Genomic DNA, 21,932 nt, shown 5'->3' with positions numbered 1-21,932 from the left:
GCCACCACTCTTAGCAATTTAAACAATATTGATCCGCAAATAAAGTTCACTCTGGAATCTGAGTCAAACAGAAGCATAAATTTTCTGGATCTCATGTTAAACAGACTTCCTTCATCTATAGAATACAAAATTTACAGGAAACCGAAACAGACAGCCACTACTATCAAGAAAAATTCTTTTCACCCCAAAGCACACAAGTATGCTACCTACAACAGTATGGTAGACAGGGCATTCAGTGTACCACTTAATACAGTAAATCTAAATAAAGAATTGAATACAATCCGCTTCATAGCCAAATATAACGGTTATGACAATGCATTTATAGATCTCATTATCAACAAACGAAAATATCGCCTAAATTCAACTCTAACTAGACAGAAAACTAAACCTGATTATTATTCAACCTTCACGTTCAACAAAGATATTTACAGTGTTACAAATATTCTGAAGAAACACAACACCAAAATTGCATATCGAACTAACAATAGAAATATGGATATCATAATATAACACCAGCTCAATTAACAAGACTAACCCGTGCGCGTAGAGGCGCGCGGCTGTGAGCTTGCATCCGGGAGGTAGTAGGTTCGAATCCCACTATCGGCAGCCCTGAAGATGGTTTTCCGTGGTTTTCCATTTTCACACCAGGCAAATGCTGGGGCTGTACCTTAATTAATGCCACGGCCGCTTCCTTCCAACTCCTAGGCCTTTCCTATCCTATCGTCGCCATAAGACCTATCTGTGTCGGTGCGACGTAAAGCCCCTAGCAAAAAAAAAAAAAAAAAAAAAAAAAAAAAAAAAAAAAAAAAAAAAAAAAAAAAAAGACTAACTTTTACCAAAAATCGGGAGTCTACAGATTCCAATGTCAAAACTGTCAATGCTCGTACATTGATCAAACAGGGAGGAACTTCAAAATCAGATACATGGAGCATAATGCTACAAAATACAATAGATACTCCGCAATTGGCCAGCACATTCAAGATTCAAAGCATAGCTTCAGTAACATACAACAAGATATAGACGTGCTCATGAATATGGACAAAGGCCCTATTCTTGACGTCGCAGAAAATTGCTTCATTCACTTAGACCAGTTCTTTAACTCCAATTCTACCTGAACGAAATCTCAGAAAAAACCAACAATCTATATGATTTTTTAATTAAAGCCTTTACGTGTGTTGATCTTCCGAGTAGACGGTCAATATTTAGCGTGATACACAATACCCTATCACGTTACAGACCCCCACCACACTGTTCACAAGACCCACCTTAAACCCACTACCCCCCAACACGATCCTTCCCCCCCCCCTGCCATCAACCCTTCTGACCTACCGCTCACAAGGTTAACGTATCAACATTCTGTTCCAAAGCTGATAGAATTCTTCCAAATTGAACTGAGAAATTTTTTTTAAATCATCTGTACTGTAAGAAAAATACTGAAGGACAACCTATTACCACTGACTATTTCTTATAATTTCATATACATCAGTGTAAATGTTAACAGGTAAAAATTGTATACTAAGTGATTCCAATAAGTTCTTGACGTTTTGTTTGACACATAGTGTATATGGATGTTTTACTAACTGTTATCTTTGGAAGTGTGTTGGAGCCTTCTATTGACTTAGATTGGTGAGAGGACCATGTAAATATCTCAGTGTGTCACTACGCCAGATCTGATTATTGTTGTTTAATTAACACGGGATGTGAATGGGCGTACAAAGACTTTTGTGCTGTGACAACATATAAAGGAACCTTCTTTTAACCTTTGAATAGCGAGAGGCTATGTACATGCTTCAATGTGTCAATGCGCCAGTTTTATTATGCCGTTGCTCTTTTGTTTTGGCGGTTTGTTTGACACTCGGTGTGAATGGACGTGTAAAGACTTTCAATGTATATATTTCAATGTGTCACTACATCAGTTTTAATTAATGTGTCCCTGCTCATTTGTTTGTGATTTGTTTTATGGTTGATGATGACATTTAAATGTCGAAACCGGTCCCATGTTGAATAAATGTTGTGAATAACATCTATACAACATGTAATTAGTATTGAATAGGTTGAACCTCATAAATAACTCATCTCTGTGATCTCAGTTCAATACGGAAACAAGAATGAAACTCATGTCTTTGAATTTCAGGCAGGAATCGAAACTACTACTCTTTAACACAAATCTAGTACCATATTTTAACATTATCGTACACGATAATGTTATCAAGACCAGAACAGATGTTGCACCTTACATTTTTAAAAAAGCCATGCGAGGTCTTGGGATTGCCTATTACTGTTTTGGTCCTAATATAAGACTGGGAATTTTATGTTTTTGTGTTAAAATGCCAAAAACCACTGTTGTTTTATTTGTGCACATTACACTTAAATGTTTTGTGTCATTTCAAATTCATACTGACGTGCAGCGAGCGCGCTTTCCTGATGAGCTCAAGGTCACGAATAACCGTAATTTCTGAAGCTTTGATAAATTTTTTTTTTTTCTTTCCAATTTGAATGGATTATTGACGGGCAGAATTGAATATAATGTATTCAAGAACTGTGAGAATCAATACTTACATTCAAAACCAATGTCTGGAGTTCAACATAGCCTTTAAAAGTCGATGTAGGCTTAATTTACGCGGTACAAACTGGAGACCAAATTACAATGGAAGATTAAGAAAAGAAGGGATTTCATCATCATGTTTGGCGCTTTTGTATCTAATGTGCTATATTTTATTAGGTGAGAGAATTAAAAATTACTTGTGGTCAATTGTCGTTAGGCTTGGCGTTACTAGATTTTTCAAAGAGTTTGGTTAATCAAAGTTGCTGGACTGAAAGAAGTTTTTACAAGAAAATGACGAAGATTCCCCTGTAAAGCTGAATATAAAGAATCGAGATTTTGAACTTGCGTACTGGTAACTAATGTAGTTTCGCGGTCTAACTTGCCTGCCTCTCATTCAGAGGGCCCAGGTTTGATTCCCAGCCAGGTCAGGTGTTTTTAACTGGATATAAGAGCTGATTCCAGGTCCACTCAGCCAATGTGATTGCCTTTAACTGAGGAACTATCTAATGGTGAGATGGCGACCCCGGTCTACAGATCCAGGAATATTGGCCGATAGGATTTGTCACACTGACCATGCATCACCTCGTAATCTGCAGGCCTTCAGGCTGAGCAGCGGTCGCTTGGCAGGCAAAGGTCCATTGGGGCTGTAGTTTGGTTTGGTTTAGGAGTTTTTGTAGGATTATAATTATACATATTTCATTTTTGTGATATTTAGCCAAATTTTGTTGATAGTTTTCATTCATTCCCGGATTTTCCATTTTCCCGTGTTGTTATGTTTTATTTTCATGGTCCCTCCAAAAATGGAGAATCTAGGTTCCACTGTAATACCATATTCAACCCTACTCTTAGACTTAATTTTTATGCAACAGTTAAAGGTTAACGAGTACAGCTTCTTTAATAGAGTTCATTCCTAACTTGGCCTTTATCTCCTCATTCTGAGCACTCTCCTCCATTGTTCCCACTGGTTTGTACCAGTGATCATTCTTATTACTTTCATGTCTGTTACTTCTGACTTCTTTTGCTGCACCTTGATTCAATTTTACTACTATACTACAATCCTCGGAGAATACACATCCTAAATATTTGAAATGATCTACCTGCTCCAGTTTTGTATTTCCAACCTGACGTTCAAATCTCTTAGGTTTCTTGGAAAGACTTTCATATCATACTCACTGCACCTATTTTCAAGTTTCAAGATATCAGACTGCACGCTTTCAGTACAGTCGGTCATTAAGACCGAGTCGTCAAGCATAGCCCAAACTGCTTACCACATTTCCAAAAAATCCCTCCCTGCCAGTTTATACCCTTCAGTAGATGATCCACGAAAAATCTAAACAACAAGTGTGGAAGATTACAACTTTTATTTTAATCAACTCTAATTAATTTGTTTAATGTTGCAATGGTTATTTAATATTAATTCACAAAGAAACAGTTTTCACCTTGTTGCAAGGTTACTCAATCTCTTATTAAAATTAATATTAACTTAAATGTGTTTACTTATTTTAATCCACACTACAGGTTAGTAATTTCTAGTTACAAGGGAAAAGTAAAGATTTGTATCCACATTTCTTATCTGCATGATTGGACTTTAGCAGCTTCTGCTTTACTCTGCCTCTCCTCTGTTACTAAGGTAAGTTGTAAGGTAGCCGGCCAGTGTCTTGGGAAGGTGCGGTATCCAACTGATGAGCCCATGATGGAACACTGGTTATTTTTGACAACTGAGTTTCCTGAATTTTATTAAGGTAAGTCGTCGTTTTTCTCCATGTTATTTATCTTGTTATTTGCTGTTATTACTGAACGTACGTGCCAGTATGAGTAGCGTTGTTGGGTGGATCTGTTTGGTTGTTTACCATCGACTTTGCTGTTGTTATAGGCTACCATGTAAATTACATCTCAATTTAAGTTTTTAAATAAATAACTAATTAATTAATTAATTAATCTTCACACTGTGAATACTTTTTAAATTCCTACTGAGTGCTAAGGATACAAGAGTGGAACTGATTAACAGCACTGAAGCAAGTAACTTGTTGGGTTGGAACAGCGATCTCGCATACCCTCTTGCAGTCAGTCTTAGGGTCAAGGCTAGAAACAGGAAAACAGAACAACTATAATATCCTATCTAGTTAATATCATAACAAATGTTTATCATAGTACTGACCCTACAAGAAGACAAACAGAAAAAATATAAATAAATAAATAAATAAATAAATAAATAAATAAATAATACAACAACAACAACAACAACAACAACAACAATAATAATAATAATAATAATAATAATAATAATAATAATAATAATAATAATAATAATAAGACGGATACAAAATTTCAAGGGTTTTCAGGAGAAGATGAGGAAAGGTAAATAACATCTGGACACAAGAGAGGGGGACACAGTGAATTGACAAGATGAAGAACAACTGGATGTCAAGAAAAGAAGAGTCAAGGGTTACTTTCCATGGTCCTTGGATGGCCAAAATCGAAAGAATAATAATAATCACCATCAGCTATGTTATCGGGACAAATGGCGCCAGTGGGAGAGATTTGCACTACGCCATGAGCCACATGAGCAAAGCAGGCTTTGTATTATTACTGATCTACCTACATACAGTATTAGCAGTTCCTGTGGTTCCAGCTGTGTTGAAGTTAGACTATACTTACTTACTTTCCATGTCTGGTCAAACTAAAAATTTCCAAAAATTGGCAGCTGAAATGGCCTTGTCAACTGCTTGAGAGATGTTTACCATTATGAATGGATAATCGAGCTGGGAGCGGATCAGCAGGTGGATGGGATCCTGGATAACACTTCACTTACACAGGATATCCGCTTCTGTAGATTGGTCTTGCACCGCAGCACTCCGACTCTCATGTTGTTGAACGTCCTCCACACTGTGTACGGCAATCACCACCACCAGGAGTTACATCTTCTTTCATAGGGATGTCGGGATTATCCAGTCTATTTCTCCATCTGGTGATGCAGTTTGCTTTTTGTGATCCCTTGAGGATCCGCGCTCAACACAAGAAATCTTCCTGGACTTGAGCCGTTGTGTCCATGGAGGGGATGACGGAAATCTGTTTAATGGTTTGTTCTCTCCATATCCGCAGCAATGTCTCTTTGGAAGTGAAGTGGGGCTATCCTGATGAGTTTCAAGCATCCAGTCATAATCTGTGCAGCTTCACTAACAGCAACGTCTACCTGCTTCACATGTGTAGAGGCATTCCATACTGGTGTAGCATATTCTGAGGCAGACATTCATAGTGCCAGCATTGATGTTCTAACGCTCTGTGAGTCAGCTCCCCAAGCTTTGTTTGTCAGCTTCCTGATGATGCTGTTTCAAGTGCAGACTTTACCCCTGACATAGGTATAGTGCTGCTTGAACATCACAGTACGATCTATAAATCAAGAAGAGAAATTGTTCCACCGAATTGATACTTTTTATTTTGCCTTTGGCAAATTTCATTTACAAGTAGTACTGTTTAGTTTAAATTGACTAAAGATCATCAGCTACACTTTTTGGTTTAGGTAGAAATTCTTAAAAGTACAGAGATATATTATTTCATGTGAATCTTAAAACCATCTTAAACATATTCAAAAATTAAAGGTTGAACCTTTGAAAACGTGGGGGGGGGGGGGGGGGGGGGGGAGAGGTTAAGAACTTAGCTATGCCTATTTTATGGCTAATAAACATTTCTAAAAACGTGTTATAATTGATGACTACAAAATATCTTTGTTCTTTTTGTGTTCCTTTAATGTGGAACGTAGAAATGTAAACTGTCTTCTTATAGCACCGTGTTTGAACTGGAAATTCCTAGTTGCGCCTTGTGTGCTGAGGCTAATGATATTTGAGGTGGAATTGAAGGTTACTCTGAGAATTCATAAGTATGTGCAACACCTGTTTATGCATTGAATAGTTACTTGGTTTGCGAAAAGACCCCTTTGCACATTTGCAAGATCCGTTATAGAAGCAACAGTTCGGTCAGTCTAAACAAAACATGTACTACTTGTAAATTAAATCTGTCAAAGACAAAATAAGAAGTACTGATTAGGTGGAACAATTTCTCTGCTTGATTTATAGAAAAATCAATACGAACCGTGAAGTGGATGGTTTGTAAGAGTACGATCTAGCGTGATACCCAGGTATTTTGGCATCGGGCAGTGGAGTCTGTCACCTCTCCATGTGATATCCAGTTGTTGCCATGCTTTCCTATTGTTGAGGTGGAAGGCACACACTTGTGTCTTGCTCGAGTTTGGTTTGAGTTGGTGAACATTGTAATAGAGGGAGAGCTCATCCGATGTCATGGACAGTTTCTCTTCTAGCTCCACAAAACTGAAACCTTCAGTAGCAACCACTGCGTCATCACGATAGATGAGCTGTCTAGTGGTATATGGCACTGGCTGGTCGTTGGTGGAACCAGGACACTTTCTTGGGCAAACCATTCTTCTGGACCTGGCATCTACTGTTGTTCTCCTGGCGGGAGACATACAACCTGTGACAATAAAGTTTGGTGAATAGTCCTGTACTATCAACATAGATGAACAATGCATGACAGTGACCTTACTGCCCTTCGAAATAGTCCCCTCCCATAACTATGCACTGCTGAGATCAGCAATACATGTCCTGGAAACTTTGTAAGAAGGCTTCCTTTGGGATGGTGTTCAAAAGCCTCATCACGTTTCTGTGGATGTCAGGAATATCATCAATTCTCTTTCCTTTCAAAGCGAGGTTGATGCGTGACTTTGGCTCTGACCTTTTTCCGACGAAGGGATCTCGGAGAACGCCATTCCATGCTTTGCCGTTTCGTGTCAGGGTCGAACCTGAGACACCAGGTTTCATCCTCAGTGACAATACAGATCAAGAAATCTGGTGTCACATCTGCCATTACAACACAATCTTGTGAAGCCTCTAAACGTGCCTGCTTCTGATCGTCAGTCAAGTGATGTGGCATAAGACGAGAACACGTTTTCCTCTTCCCTAACATCTGGGTAACCGTGAATCCGTGCAACAAATTGTTAATCTACAGTTCATCCGCTATGATGTGCACAGTTAATCGCCGACCGTTCGTGATTAACGTCCTCACCTTCTCAATGTTTTCGTCACTGACGGTGGTCACCAGTCTTCTGCTACAGGGGTTGTGAGAAACACTTTACCGGCCTCCTCGTAAACGGGCGAACCACTCGTACACACACTTCAAAGACAGTGCTTGATCTTTTTAAACACGTACCAGCATCGCATGCGTTTCTTTCGGTGTCTTGCCAAGCTTAAAACAAAACTGTACATTGATCTTTTGGTCATTCATGTTGCTGTTCGCAGTTCAGAACCAACGCACTAAATACGCACTGTGTCAAACAGGTCTTACATGGCACATACACGATGCTCAACTGAACAACGTTGGGAGCAGGTGGTCAAAACCTGCTGTTATGCAGGTGCAGCGTTGTGTGTCGCCAGTGTTGCCGGATCGTCTGTTCTGAATTTATTCAACAAACTTTGTTGTCACAGGTTGTAGAACCTTCTGTTCTCCATGAAAGTGCAAATCAACAATATCAGTTAGTGATCCCTAGTCAAGTCATACACCTTCTTCAGTACCTTTCTGTGATTCACAGTGTCGTATGCAGCTGTGAGATCAATAAAGTCACTTCAGTGATTTTTTTCACTCAAAACCATCCTCAATGCATTGAGTGAGGCTGACAATATGTCCGCAGGACAATTTGCCGGAACAGAATGATTATGAATTCTATGTACACCTGGTGAACTCCATTTATTTTATAGGACCAAAAGTTCAGGTAGTGTATTCACTTTTAAGGGTTCCAGACACAACATTTTTCTGACTTGCTCTAATTTTTAAAAAACCTGCCTGGTTCCCAGATGAGCTAGCATAATTAAATATAACCTGTGGTAATCCAGGGAGGGACAGGGGGAGGAATGCTCTCTAATGGTGAGAATTACTGAAATCAGTTAAATGGCTACTGGAATTAGCCTCCATATAAAACGAATTCCCAAAGTTTCCTCTCTATAATTTTAGTATACATTAGCTTTGCCTTCAAAATGTATTTTACAGTAGAGTGCAAATTATTAATCTGAACACAGTAATTTCTAAGACTGTTTGTAACTAATGCTTACGTTCCCACTAGATACCGTTCCCGCTTTCAAGCTAATTACATTGTAAGTGGATGGCAGCATCATCGTTAACACTGTTGGCATTACTGGATGTTCTTTATAATGAAGAAATTAGCTGGAAGCCTCCGGGTAAGGTCGTTTACGTTTTCAGTATTGTGTCATGTTATTGTACTACAAAGTAATAATGAATACAACCCTGCAGAAACGTTAAAAAATTGTGACATTAGCTGAGCATACCTCTATGACACAAAGAGAAATTGCTTCACAATGTGGTGTTGATGTGGCTAAGGTAAATTCAATTTTGAAGTGATTACGAAAAACCAGATACTTTTTTTTTTTTTGCTATTTTGTTTTACGTTGCACCGACACAGATATGTCTTATGGCGACGATGGGAGAGGAAAGGCCTAGGAAGTGGAAGGAAGTGGCCGTGGCCTTAATTAAGGTACAGCCCCGGCATTTGCCTGGTGTGAAAATGGGAAACCACGGAAAACCATCTTCAGAGCTGCCGACAGTGGGGCTCGAACCCACTATCTCCCGATTACTGGATACTGGCCGCATTTAAGCGACTGCAGCTATCGAGCTCAGTCAGATACTTTTTATTACCAAAGGAAGGAAATTGTGGTCTAAAATGTACGGCAACACCGAAAGGAAACAGTTTACTCATTAGGTAGATTAAAATGAACCTCAGGTTCTCAGCTGTTGACCTAAATACATAAGAGATCCTTCGTTGTGGCTGGGTCACAACTTTGGAATTCACTTTCAGCTGCTATCAGGAGCTATAAGACAATATCAAAATTTACGACTGCATGCAGAGATTACCTGTTGAATACCGCTGATTGTTTCGTATCATTGGTGACGTATGACAGGTTGTGTGATTGTGGTAAGTAGGTTAGTAATTACCGTACAAAGGAAGACCACTGTTATTCCTTATAATTAATATTAGGTTAATATTACTTTTATTGTTATAGTGAAAATGTACATAATAATTAGCATTTAACTCATATACATAGATCACTATTCATTGCCATACTTGTATTTCCGTTACTTTATTATGCATTGCTTTATATTTTTCAGTTTGTATTTTACTTGTTTTCCATTATGCTCTTTCCTCTTACTTTTATGCCTGGATTTTTCTTTTATTTGTCGAGCTTTGCTTTCTTTCTTCATTATAGGTTCTCCAAATTTGTCATTCAGCTTAGTTATCTTTGATTTTATAACATAATAGTATATTTCTCCTATAGGTGTATTATCATGTAATTTACGTGGTTATGTGTAAGAGAGGGCCACAAGCCCTAACTGCTAAATAATTAAACAAGAAAGCAACAGTAAATAAGTTTACCTTCCATTTGAGATCAAATCAAGAGCTGTATGCAAAAATGCGAGAACATTTCAACCTTGATAAGAAAACGGTGACTGATTTTCTATGGACACCTGAGAAGAATGGGACTGGAATGCCTAACAAATAAGATCCTCACCTTCCAGGAAAGAAGAAAGACCCAAGTACCATGGCTGAAAGAATTACATCAAGATCTTAAAAAATGTGGCATTGAGGAGGGAGATATTACAAACAGAACAGTGTACAGAAGGAAAATTGCAGATGTGATGGATCTGTTTGTAGAAAAACCCAGGAGAACAAGAAGGGTGTTCTCGGATGAGGAACGACCAAAAACGAGCCAGAGAATGAAGGAGTATTGGCGTAAAAAAAAAAAGAACATCAAGAGTCAAGGAAGTTGTGTAATCGTACCTCATAGGAGATTGAAACAATCCTAAATAAATAAATAAAACAAACTAAAAAACACACACCGAGATCAAAGTCATAGTGGGTGAATGTTGATGTTACAACAGTTTGCCGCAGATTGTTGGAGGCAGAAAGAAGAGTATGCATACCAACAAAGAAACAGCTTCTGATGAATGCCGAGTGTAAATTGCGACTGATATAGACTAAACTACATAAAAAATGGACTGTGGAAGATTGGAAAGAATTTGAAGGGTACACGGGAAAAAGGGGGAATGTCATATCTTCTACAAACTGAGATAATTAAATTTGAAAGTTTCAACCTTTAATACTGCCTACAATAATACATGTACATAAAGTATTATATTACGTAACATTAGCCTAATGTATTGGTATTGTAAATAGATAATAATGAAAATATGGAATTAGGTTTTATAATTGAAAAAAAAAAATTGGAAAATGAAGTAAATACACTTTTGTCACGAAAATAAAAGGGAATGTCACTTTTAACAAAACCTAACAAATAACCTGTCAATTAATAGTGAGGAAGTGTATCAATGAATGATCTTCCCTGGTCCACAAAATGATATAAGTACGCGCAGATCAGAAAATTTTGCTGTAGAGATTGGATGTAAAACTGAAATAGAAATAAATTACATATTTAAAATCTCAATCTTGCCAGAATGTTTGCGAATGTAGAGCAACTTCATGTACACTAACTCCTGCACTTACGTTCATAAGATGCCTCTGGAAGAACAAACTCACTAACTTGTGTTTCTGGGAAGTGTGGAGTTGATTTTGTAGCATTTACAACAGGTCGTTCCCAATGGCCATTGTAACTGTCTCTGTATTCCATGAATCGTGGATGCTCAATGGAGATGACAATTTCCCTTATAGGTCTTGTTTTAAAACGGCAAACTTTTCTGTACAAGGGAAAGGGAAAGGGAAGGGCTTATTTCTGGCTCTTCTAAAATGATCCGCCCAGTCTTCTGGCGTTTCAGCTGCAAATTTCTGATTAATTAGTGCCATGTTCCTATCGCACTCTAAGTACGAGTGCCCGTGAATTGGAAATGCTATTTTCACAGACTAGAGGCGTTTGGCATGATATACCATAAAGTGGAGAAATCTGAAAACAGTCCAGTTCTTGTTTTCACATGCAGAATCACAGAATCACAGAAGATTGTCAAGTGTTTTATCTCGTCCCCAAGTTCACAAAATATAAAATGATGTAACACAGAGCACACTTCATCTGCTGCTTTATGTGCAACTGTCTCTGGGTATGTATAATATACTGAGTGTCCACTACACAAAACATGTATATTGAGGGAGAACATTAACAGCTGTCTATGGTAATCTCGTCGTTAGTGGATAAATTAGGTATGCATAAATTGTTTTGTAAATCCATCGCTATTGCCACATACCAAACTGGCATTCCCCCTTTGTTTCTTGTTCTGTGGTGACATTCCCCTTTCATCAATTGTACATGTATTCTTAAACTTGTTATATTTCCGTGACAATTCCCTTTACTTGGTTGTACATTGTCTTAAACTATTCTCTTGGCCATAAAGTATATATGGGTAGTGTTAATTCATTTTTTGTTTTACACTGACATTCCCCTTTTTTCCCGTGTACCCTTCATTTGTATTTTCAGATGAAATCCATTTCGAAGTTTGTGGTCAGCGTGTTCCTTATTTGCATTAAGGAGCAGAGATAAGATCACCTATCCACATTCAACAAGCACCTTAACATCGACCAAAAGTTCTGGAGATGTTTTACCTACAAGGCGCTAGGACCTTTAGCCCCGGTTAATTGTATGATGACCGGGCGAGTTGGCCGTGCGCATAGAGGCGCGCGGCTGTGAGCTTGCATCCGGGAGATAGTAGGTTCGAATCCCACTATCGGCAGCCCTGAAGATGGTTTTCCGTGGTTTCCCATTTTCACACCAGGCAAGTGCTGGGGCTGTACCTTAATTAAGGCCACGGCCGCTTCCTTCCAACTCCTAGGCCTTTCCTATCCCATCGTCGCCATAAGACCTAGCAAAAAAAAAAAATGTATGATGAACAGTGACCAGTACATAGAAAGAAGTGGCTGAGTTACAAAAATTATCTCCAGATGGTGAAAGTGTTTTCCAACAAGATCTTGCACGTCCAAACAGGTCAACAAATTCTTTGAAGACAAAAAGATTGAAGTACTCCCTTGGCCCAGCAACCCACCCGATATCAAACCCACTGAAAATTTATAGACCATTTGTCGTCATCATCATCATCATCATCATCATCATTCTTTAACCGTCTCTTGGTCGCCAGGTGCGGTACAAGAGAGCTCTCCATCTTTCTCTATCCAGGTACATTTCTTCCTTCTCAGTATGGCACCATTCCACTCCTCTTTCTTCCAGGTCCTGCTTTTTGACAGATCCACCGTTTCCTTGTACAGCCTCTAGGTCTTTAGCCTTCCAATTCCTTTTCTAGCCATTCTCCTGCTATTCTCATTTGATCCATCCATACCATTTGAGTCTTGATGTTCTTATTACATTTTCACTTAGCAACTGCTTGACTTTTGTATTATGATGGATCTCTTCATTCATTTGTAAGAAGACATAATTAATGGATAATTAACGAAAGTGAGGATGATATGTATGCTTACCAAGGTGTGGTTTCACAATGAAGAGATCAGTATTATTTTCAAAAACTGGTGGAATCCATGTCAAAATGTACTGATGCTCCTTTGAGGAATGCAGGAAGTCACATAAAGTATTCTATGACTATGCATGAGTCCAACTTAGCACACTGGGGCGAAACGCTGGAAACCAGAAATTAGTTAGCTGGAAAATTTATAATGTCCAATAACAGAGCAACTATACTGGTATTATACATTTACTCATTTGGAACAAATATTTCAGGTTCCCTATGGGAATCAACATCTTTATCATTTTCATGTTGTCAAAGTCAAGGATGAGACTGAGACAGGTCAATGAAAGTAACAAATTTGATCTAGCTCACACCAGAAGACACAGTGCAGTGTAAACACTAGGTCTTGACAGCAAAGGTATCATAAGTATCAAGGTATAATTTTCTGTAATTCCAGGATGGATTTTCAGTAGTTTTCATTACTTTTTTTTTATGAGATTACTTTCCTGTATCATGTTTGGATTAATTTGCACTCTACTGTACTTCAAAACTATAATTTAATATTTCAGAAGTGCATTATTCAGAATGTACAACAGAAAGATAGACAAAGCAAATAAATACCTGGCAGGACAGCCAAGAGGTGGCAGCACTGCATAATCAAATTCGTTATGATACTTCAAGAAATAGGTGATAATCTTTCAAATACAATTCAGTAGAAGGGATAGATTATATTTTAAGAAAGCTCTTGAGAATCATACCTCTTAGATCCTGGCGTTGTCTCGTGGAGAATGTGGGAGTAAAGCTCCATGGAACCCTTGGTGGCAAGAAGAATAAACTGATCCATGTAGAAAAACCTTGCTTGTGATACTGACCGGCAAAGAGTGGAGTCCTGTAAAACATTTTGAGTTATACACCATCACACTAGTATAGGATAAGAAAAATTAACACACCTTGTAACCTCACCCTTGAGGGAGAGAAGACTGAAAGTCTGAATACCTTTAAATATCTGGGGAGTACAATATCAAATGACGGAAGTGCCAAGAACGAAGTGTTGAACAGGGTGAAAAAAGGATCCAACTTCTTCCATCAAGTATGGAACACAGTGGGAGAAAAGGGAGTTCCTCAGAGGGCTAAACAGACCATGCTTAAGAATTATATCCTTCCTATCATGACAGGTAGTCTGGAGAGTTGCATCATACATAAAAGAGAAGTAAGTTAACTGTAAGCTTGTAAAATGAAGTTCCTTAGATCAGGAAGGACAGAATCAGGAATGATCAGATACGAAGAGACCTGCAAGTCACCCTGACCATGGAAGAACGGCTGTATTGCAATGCTGAAGTGGCTAGGAAACATTAAGGGCATTGCAAGCAACTCGAAGACCAATGAAGTATTTTGAAAAGATCGTTCTGGGATGAAGACCTATTGGAAGCCGTAGGAAGAGTTGGTTAGACCAGATAAGAGAAGACCTAGAGAAGAGAGAAGAAACATACAAAGACCAATGTAAATGGAGGCACATCATTCAAAAACATCCTACCCGGCTCGCTGGAAGGAATTCATTATGTTGATGACGAATACTGTTGTTATATTCATTTGTAAATGGGTGAACTTAGAGATAAATGATCTTGAGAAAGTGTTTCATAAAGTCCACAAGGACTTTTCTTTTCCTATTTGTTATACGTCACACCCAACACCAGCACAGACAGGTCTCATGGCACCCTTGGGATAGGACAGGGCTAAGACTTGGAAGGACGCGACCACTGCCTTAACTAAGGTACATCCCCAGCATTTGCCAGGTGTGAAAACGGGGAAACCACAGAAAAACAACTTCAGGGCTGCCAACAATGGGGTTCAAACCCACTTTCTTCCGAACGCAAGCTCACAGCTACGCGACTGAAACTGTGTAAATGGATAAATCAACAACAATTGTTCCACCTAACTGATACAATATATTTTGCTTAAAGCAAATTGTTAAATTAGTAGTACATGTTTTGTTTAATCTTTCAACATCATCAGCCACAAATACGTTTAGGTGAAAATCTAAAAAAAGGTACAGGGATATTGTCTTCATATATGGTCTTAAACACATTCTCTAGTACTTCAAATATTGAATATATGGTAACAGGGGAGAGGGCGGGGGGTGGGGGAGGGTGACCATATCTATCCACTGATTAAAAAAAGTTCTGTTCCTTAAAAACTAAACGTAACAATATGTCCGAATGTTCTTTAAAAGGAGGTCTTAGAATGATCCTGTAACCTCAAACTGTTAAAAACTAGGACGTATAAAGCGTCCTCTTGTGTCACCATATTCTTTGACAAGTTGTTGATCTTGCTGCCATTAATGCTTTCACGGCCTGTATTTATAGACATAATATTGTATAGACTTTTGGGCTTGTGCTATGTCAAGAAAATAAGGTGAAATTCTTAGCGTTTTGCAGAAAACTGTGCTTGACATGGCACAAGCCCAAAAGCCTATACAATATCATGTCTATAAATTGTTGATCGTCTAAAATGTGATAAAACTTGTCGTATATCATGTAGATTTAAAACTACATTGAGCAGTTGTAATGAGACGTTATGTAATTGATTTTACTGGTGTGGTTGTTGGTTTGCAACTGGATCCTTCATAACTGAAGTGTCTCCTTAATCTTCACTACTTTGGGAGTGGTCTCACATCTGTTGTCACCTACCCCCTTTCATGTTTTTTTCTCTACATGACTTGATATGCCTCATGTTTGTTCCTTTCCAATATGAATAAAAAACAAAAGTACCTGTTTCAGCCTTCCATTCACTTTTATATATTTGGTCCTCTTATCTATGTTCAGGATACATTTCTTGTTTCTCCAGTCCCATACTTTCGCTGTACAATCGTTGGAACTGCTCACCTATAAGATCAAAAAGATAAATTCATGACATACACAGTAGAACTAAGTAGGTCACAAAGAGAGAGCTTCCAGAACTGACAAGCCTGACACAGTAAAGCGACGAACATCAAAAGATATTTTTAAATTGAGGTGCTTGGGAGTAAATAATGGTAAGGAACATGGCACGTTTAATAACAACCACAAAATTCTCAATGTTGAGATTCACTTGTGGTTGCTAATAAATGAATGAATGAATAGAGTAAATAATGGTAATGGACATGGCATTTTAATAGCAACCAAAAGTGAATCACAATGTTGACAAGTTTGTGGCTGGTATTAAACATGCCATGTCCCTTACCATTATTTACTCCTAAGCCCCTCAACAATTAATTAATTAATTAATTAATTAATTAATAATAATAATAATAATAATAATAATAATAATAATAATAATAATAATAATAATAATAATAATAATAATAATAATAATAATAATATCATATAGAACCCTTCTTAAGAATCACAATTTTCAACTGAAATGATGCACAGAAGGCCTGGAGAGATTTCAGACGAATTGAGAACACTGCGATCAGAACGAATGAAGAAATACTGGGCAGATAAGAAGAACCAAACAGTACAACCTTCAAAGAAAAAGTGTACATGGAAGACTCAAGTGGTCCAATGTGGCCAATAAAGTTAATAATAACAGAATATAGAATGCAGTAGAATAGAATAGGTTATATTTATCATCTACAGGGTGTCGCAATTATAGATGATGTAATAAAATATTAAATTATATATATATACAAACACACGGACACACATATACAAGCATACAAATATTCATCTTCACATGTTTCCTACAGACTATTCACATAATTTACAAAATTATCACCTATGGTTTAAGCTACTGAATTACAAACCTTCTGAAGTAGTTCTATCTAGGCCGATTTCGACACTTTGATTGTGCTGCTCTCTAGTGATAAAAGTCTAGTTCAACGGACAGTTTTTATAGCTTTTTGAAAATCAGCTGCCTTAGCTGGGATCAAACACGTAAACTTGGGATTATGAGTCGGGCACTCTACCACTGATCTACTGAGGCAACTAATTAGGAACCGATAATCTATTTTGGAGATGTCCGATCACAGTTACCTGCTACAGAATAGAGTAGGCTGTACAGCCAGTGACTCAACGAGTGTTAGGTGGCAGTAAATTACTATTTACTTTCATTTTATAGCCTTCATTGGACTACTTTAGTCAATTTTATAAAAGAATTTTTTTTTAAAAGTTTTCTGTCTGCCCAGCACTTCTTCATTCTCTCGGATCTTACCTTTCTTTCTTTGATAACATAGATATTGATTCCCATAGAGAACCTGAAATATTTGTCCTGAATGAGTAAATTCATAATTCCAATATAAACCAGCATTTCACCCTGAGGGAATCAACATCTATATCATCTGATGGCCGAGCAGGCATCTTTTTTACAACTTGATTTACGTAACATCGACACATCTTATGGCGACGATGGGATAGGAAATGTCTAGGAGTGGGAAGGAAGCGGCCGTGGCCTTAATTAAGGGTACAGCCCTAACATTTGCCTGGTGTGAAAACGTGAAACTACGGAAAACCATCTTCGGGGTTGCCGACAGTGGGGTTTGAACCCACTATCTCCTGGATGCAAGCTCACAGCTTCACACTCCTAACCGCACGGCCAACTCACCCGATTCAATTTTTGTAAATGAGACAAAGTCTCTCATAGTGAACGGGCACTGCCTGTAGCTCCAAAGTAGCCTACGCAGTGGCCTCCACTATATGTACTAGCCATGCTATCTTGGTAAGTGTGCTAGTTACCAACTGATGAGCCCAAATTGGCACAGTAGGGTGAAACGCTGGCAACCAAGAATGAGCCTCTTCAATTATTGTTTTGAAAAATTCATTTATTGTTTTAAAAATTATTTATGTTGTATAAGATATTGTGTTTGGACCTGTGAAGAAAAAAAAAAAGTTTATGATTTGAACTTTAAAGAAGAATAACTATTTTGAAAATATTTTTGTTGTACAAAATTATTATTATTATTTGGTATTTCTAAACCAGGGAATTGTGGTTTTGGGGTTTGAATCAAAAAAGTGAAATATTTCTTTAGTTAACTTTCTTTCGTCCATTCTTTTCAGATGACCGTAAAATCGTGCCCGTCTTTTTCTGATTGTGTCGGTAATTTTCTCTATTTTGCTGTAGACTTCCTTGTTGGATCTCTTTTGATGGATTCCATTTCTGTACTTTGATCCCAAGATTTCTCTCACAATTTTGCGTTCTCTTTTCTCCAGTTCTTCAAGGAGTCCTTTGTTGGCATTTAGAGACAGGGTTTCGGCTGCATATAGAACTACTGGCTTCAGAACTGTTTCATAGTGACATATCTTGGTGTTTTGGGATAGGCATTTTTTGTTGTAGATTGTGCGGGATGTTTTGGTAGGCTATTTCCAGTTTGCGTACTATGTTTGGTAGGCTATTTCCAGTTTGCGTACTCGCTCCTGAAGTGCTTCTTTGTCCAGTCCATTTTTCATGATGATCTCACCCAGGTATTTGAATTTGTCTACTCAGGTGATGTCCCCGTATTTTGTATGGAGTTTTGGTGGAGCCTCTTTGATGTTAGTCATTACTTCTGTTTTCTCAAACGATATCTGCAAACCAGTTTGTTCGGCAATTTCCTTTAAAATTTCAACTTGAGCTCTAGCGGTTTCTATGTCTTTTGAGAGAACAGCAATATCATCGGCAAATGCTAAGCAGTCTGTTGCGATCCCCTTGGATTTGGTTCCTATTCTCAACGGACTGTAGTTGGTTTCCTGTAATCTCACCCGCCAGGTTCTGATGATCTTTTCAAGAACACAGTTGAAGAGTATCGGGGATAGCCCATCACCTTGTCGGACTCCTGTTTTGATGTCAAAGGAATGCGAGAGACATCCGTGGAACTTCACCTTGGATTTTGTATCGGTCAGGTTGGCTCTAATTAATGCCAGCAGTTTCAAATCAACTCCAAATTCATTTAAGATGTTTAGCAGGACTTCCCGGTCAATGGAGTCGTACGCTTTCTTAAAGTCCACAAAGACAGACACATACTGCTTGGACCTTAGTGCACAATATCTGATGATCGTTTTGAGATTTTGGATCTGTTCAGCTGTTGAGCGACCTTTTCTGAACCCTCCTTGGTATTCACCTATATGATGTTCGACTTGTGCTTCCAAACGCTCCAGGATGGCAAGTGATAGAATTTTGTAAGTCACGGGTAGCAAAGATATTCCTCTGTAGTTGTTGATGTTCTTCATGCTGCCTTTTTTGTGTAATGGATGTATCAAAGCTATTTTCCAATCTTCGGGTAGGGTCTCCTTGTTCCAAATTTCTTCTATTTGCTTTTGCAAGATATCAAGTGATTCCTCTGGGGCATATTTCCATAGTTCTGCTACTACTGAGTCTTCCCCCGGCGCTTTGTTATTTTTGAGACGGGCAATGTGGCGCTTGATTTCATCTCTGTCGGGTGGTCTGGAATCTGGGTACCTGAGTAAGGGTTCCTTGGTCTCAATGGTGCTTTGCGGTTTAGAGCAATTAAGTAAATTCTTGAAGTAATCTGCCAGAACGCTGCAATTTTCTTCATCTGACGTCGCCAGTGTGCCGTCCTTTTGCTCAAAGCATAGAGATGGTGGTTTATAGCCAGTGAGTTTGCATTTGAAGGCTCTGTAGTACTCTCTGCTTTCATTCTTCCTAAAGTTTTGTTCTATCTTTTCAATGAGAGATTTTTCGTATATACGTTTCTCAGTTCTGAACACCCTAGCTGCTTGGGCACGTTGGGTTTTGTAGGTTTCCCAATCATTTTCTGATTTCGTAGAGTAGTACTGTTTCCACGCATTGAGTCTTTCTTGGAGGACTGATTCGCAGGCACCATTCCACCAGGCATGCTTTTTGCTTCTCTTGATTTCTGCAACGTCTTTGGCGGCCTCAACAAGGAGACTTTTGGCATTGTTAAAGTCACAGTCATTCGGTCTAGCCTTCTCCTGGAACTCCTCGACCCTTTGCCGAAGTTTATCATTGTCGAAGCGTGTGATCTGTTTGGTTGTCTTCCTTGTGTTTGCGGGAATTGGTTTGAATTTGATAAGAGACATATAATGATCTGAGGCCACACTGATGCCTTTCTTTACCTTGACATTCATAATCTCAGGGCTGTTTCTCCTGGAGATTGCAACATGATCAATTTGGAACTCTCCGAGAGCTTGGACGGGAGAACGCCAAGTCATTTGTTTTCTGGGTAGATGGCGAAAGTGGGTCGACATGACCTGCAGGTTGTGATTTTCGCAAATGGACACCAGTCTTTTGCCGTTGGGATTGGTTTTTTTGTGAGCAGGGTAATTTCCTATAACTTTCTTGTACTTCTGTTCACGACCTAGTTGGGTATTGAAGTCACCCAAAAGAAGCTTGACATGGTGTTTGGGGATTTTGTTTAATTTTTCATCCAGTAGGTCCCAGAAATTATCAACTTCGTCTGGATCAGACTTGTTCTTATCGTTTGTAGGAGCATGTGCGTTAACTAGAGCGTAGGTTTTGTTCGCGCATTTAATTGTGAGTATAGACAATCTGTCATTCACAGGTTCGAAATTTGCAACCGATTTAAGGATCTTGGTTCTAACAGCAAACGCGGTTCCAAGCATCACAGCTCCATTGAGGATTCCTCTTTGCGCTTTGTTCTTGAAAAATCGGTAGCCTTCGGATTAAAAAATCTCTTCATCTGGGTACCTTGTTTCCTGTAGGGCCATTATGGATATCTGATTTTCGTGGAGAGCTTTGGTGAGGGTTTTCAGCTTGCCAGTTTGTGTAAGTGAATTTATGTTGAAAGTTGCTAGAAAGGTTTTAGATTTTGGCCTGAGTTTTTGACTCTTCGGGGTACACCGAGACGCTCCGACTCGTCTCTTGCATGATGTCGAGTCTCCCCCAGAATCCGAACGAGACTCATGCGCCGTGGCGTTCACGACGAGGGATTTATCCGAAGATTTACCCCCTGGGGTATGTTTCTTGAAATGTTGTGCCATCATGCTTTTTGACTTGACTTTGCTTTGGACAGGTACCCATCCTTTTACTATAGATAAATACATAAATAAATACCGAATGCTTTTTCCTTGCTCCCACAGTTACGTAAGGAAGACAGTTATCTTATCATAATGCATTCGACTTTCACTCCTTCAGCCAGTTAAATAGACTATAGACAGCTGAACAGCCACTTAAGAAGGCTGTTGTCTTTTCACAACATACGAAATTGGCATCTGTGACAGTTTATCAGCTTTGCTTTTTCTTATCCTCGAACAGGAGTATTGAAGAAGGCACATTTCTGTTTCATTGTAAAGACTGAGCTGTTTCTTGCTCTACCCCCAACAAGTTTTTCAACGCTCCGGAAAGTATAATCGTGTGAAGTTTTGACATGCAGCTTGATACTGCAATTTTAGCCAAGGGCATTCTAACAATTTGTATGTTTGGACAGACACCTACAATGATATTATCTTTTTATGACTTGTAAGAGCAATTAGGATCCTGATTTTTCACCAGACAGGTTTGAGTTTGAGGCTGATGATGCCCTTAATATGGGCGAAACATGTCCCTTAACATTTTGTAATAATATTTAATTTCTAAAAAGATCTCTTTGTATTGAATAGGTGGATATAAAAATAATAACACTTGTAACATACTTTGTATTTACGTACATTTCAATACGGACCTAACATGAGAATTATAACGTGTAAGTTGTTTTATGGCGCACTGACACAGATAGGCCTTAGGTCTAGAAGGTGGGAAGGAAGCAGCCATGGCCGAAAGTTAAGGTACAGCCCCAGCATTAACCTGGTGTGAAAATGGGAAACCACGGAAAACCATCCTCAGGGCTGACGACTGTGGGGTTCAAACCCACTATCCCCCTAACTGCAAGGTCAATTCACCCGGTCCATCATTCATTTCATTAGCTCCTCAACTGAGGCTGACATCAGGAATGGCACCCAGACATAAAAATATGCAATAT

At 38.7% G+C, this 21,932-nt stretch overlaps 1 protein-coding gene across 1 annotated transcript in view; it reads right to left on the bottom strand.

Moving 5' to 3' along the window:
- The window catches only part of LOC136884059 (WD repeat-containing protein 27), a 140,796-nt gene that overhangs the window by 19,685 nt on the left and 99,179 nt on the right, over nt 1-21,932 (bottom strand). The window contains exons 12-14 of the mRNA XM_067156084.2: nt 15,790-15,903; nt 13,780-13,910; nt 4,533-4,627 (exon numbers count right to left, since the gene is read on the bottom strand). Coding sequence (XP_067012185.2) covers nt 4,533-4,627; nt 13,780-13,910; nt 15,790-15,903 — 340 coding nt within the window. The remainder of the gene's footprint in view (nt 1-4,532; nt 4,628-13,779; nt 13,911-15,789; nt 15,904-21,932) is intronic.

This window comes from Anabrus simplex, chromosome 12 (assembly GCF_040414725.1).
Source record: "Anabrus simplex isolate iqAnaSimp1 chromosome 12, ASM4041472v1, whole genome shotgun sequence".
Classification (NCBI taxonomy): domain Eukaryota; kingdom Metazoa; phylum Arthropoda; class Insecta; order Orthoptera; family Tettigoniidae; genus Anabrus; species Anabrus simplex.
This window is presented reverse-complemented; position numbering and strand designations above follow the sequence as displayed.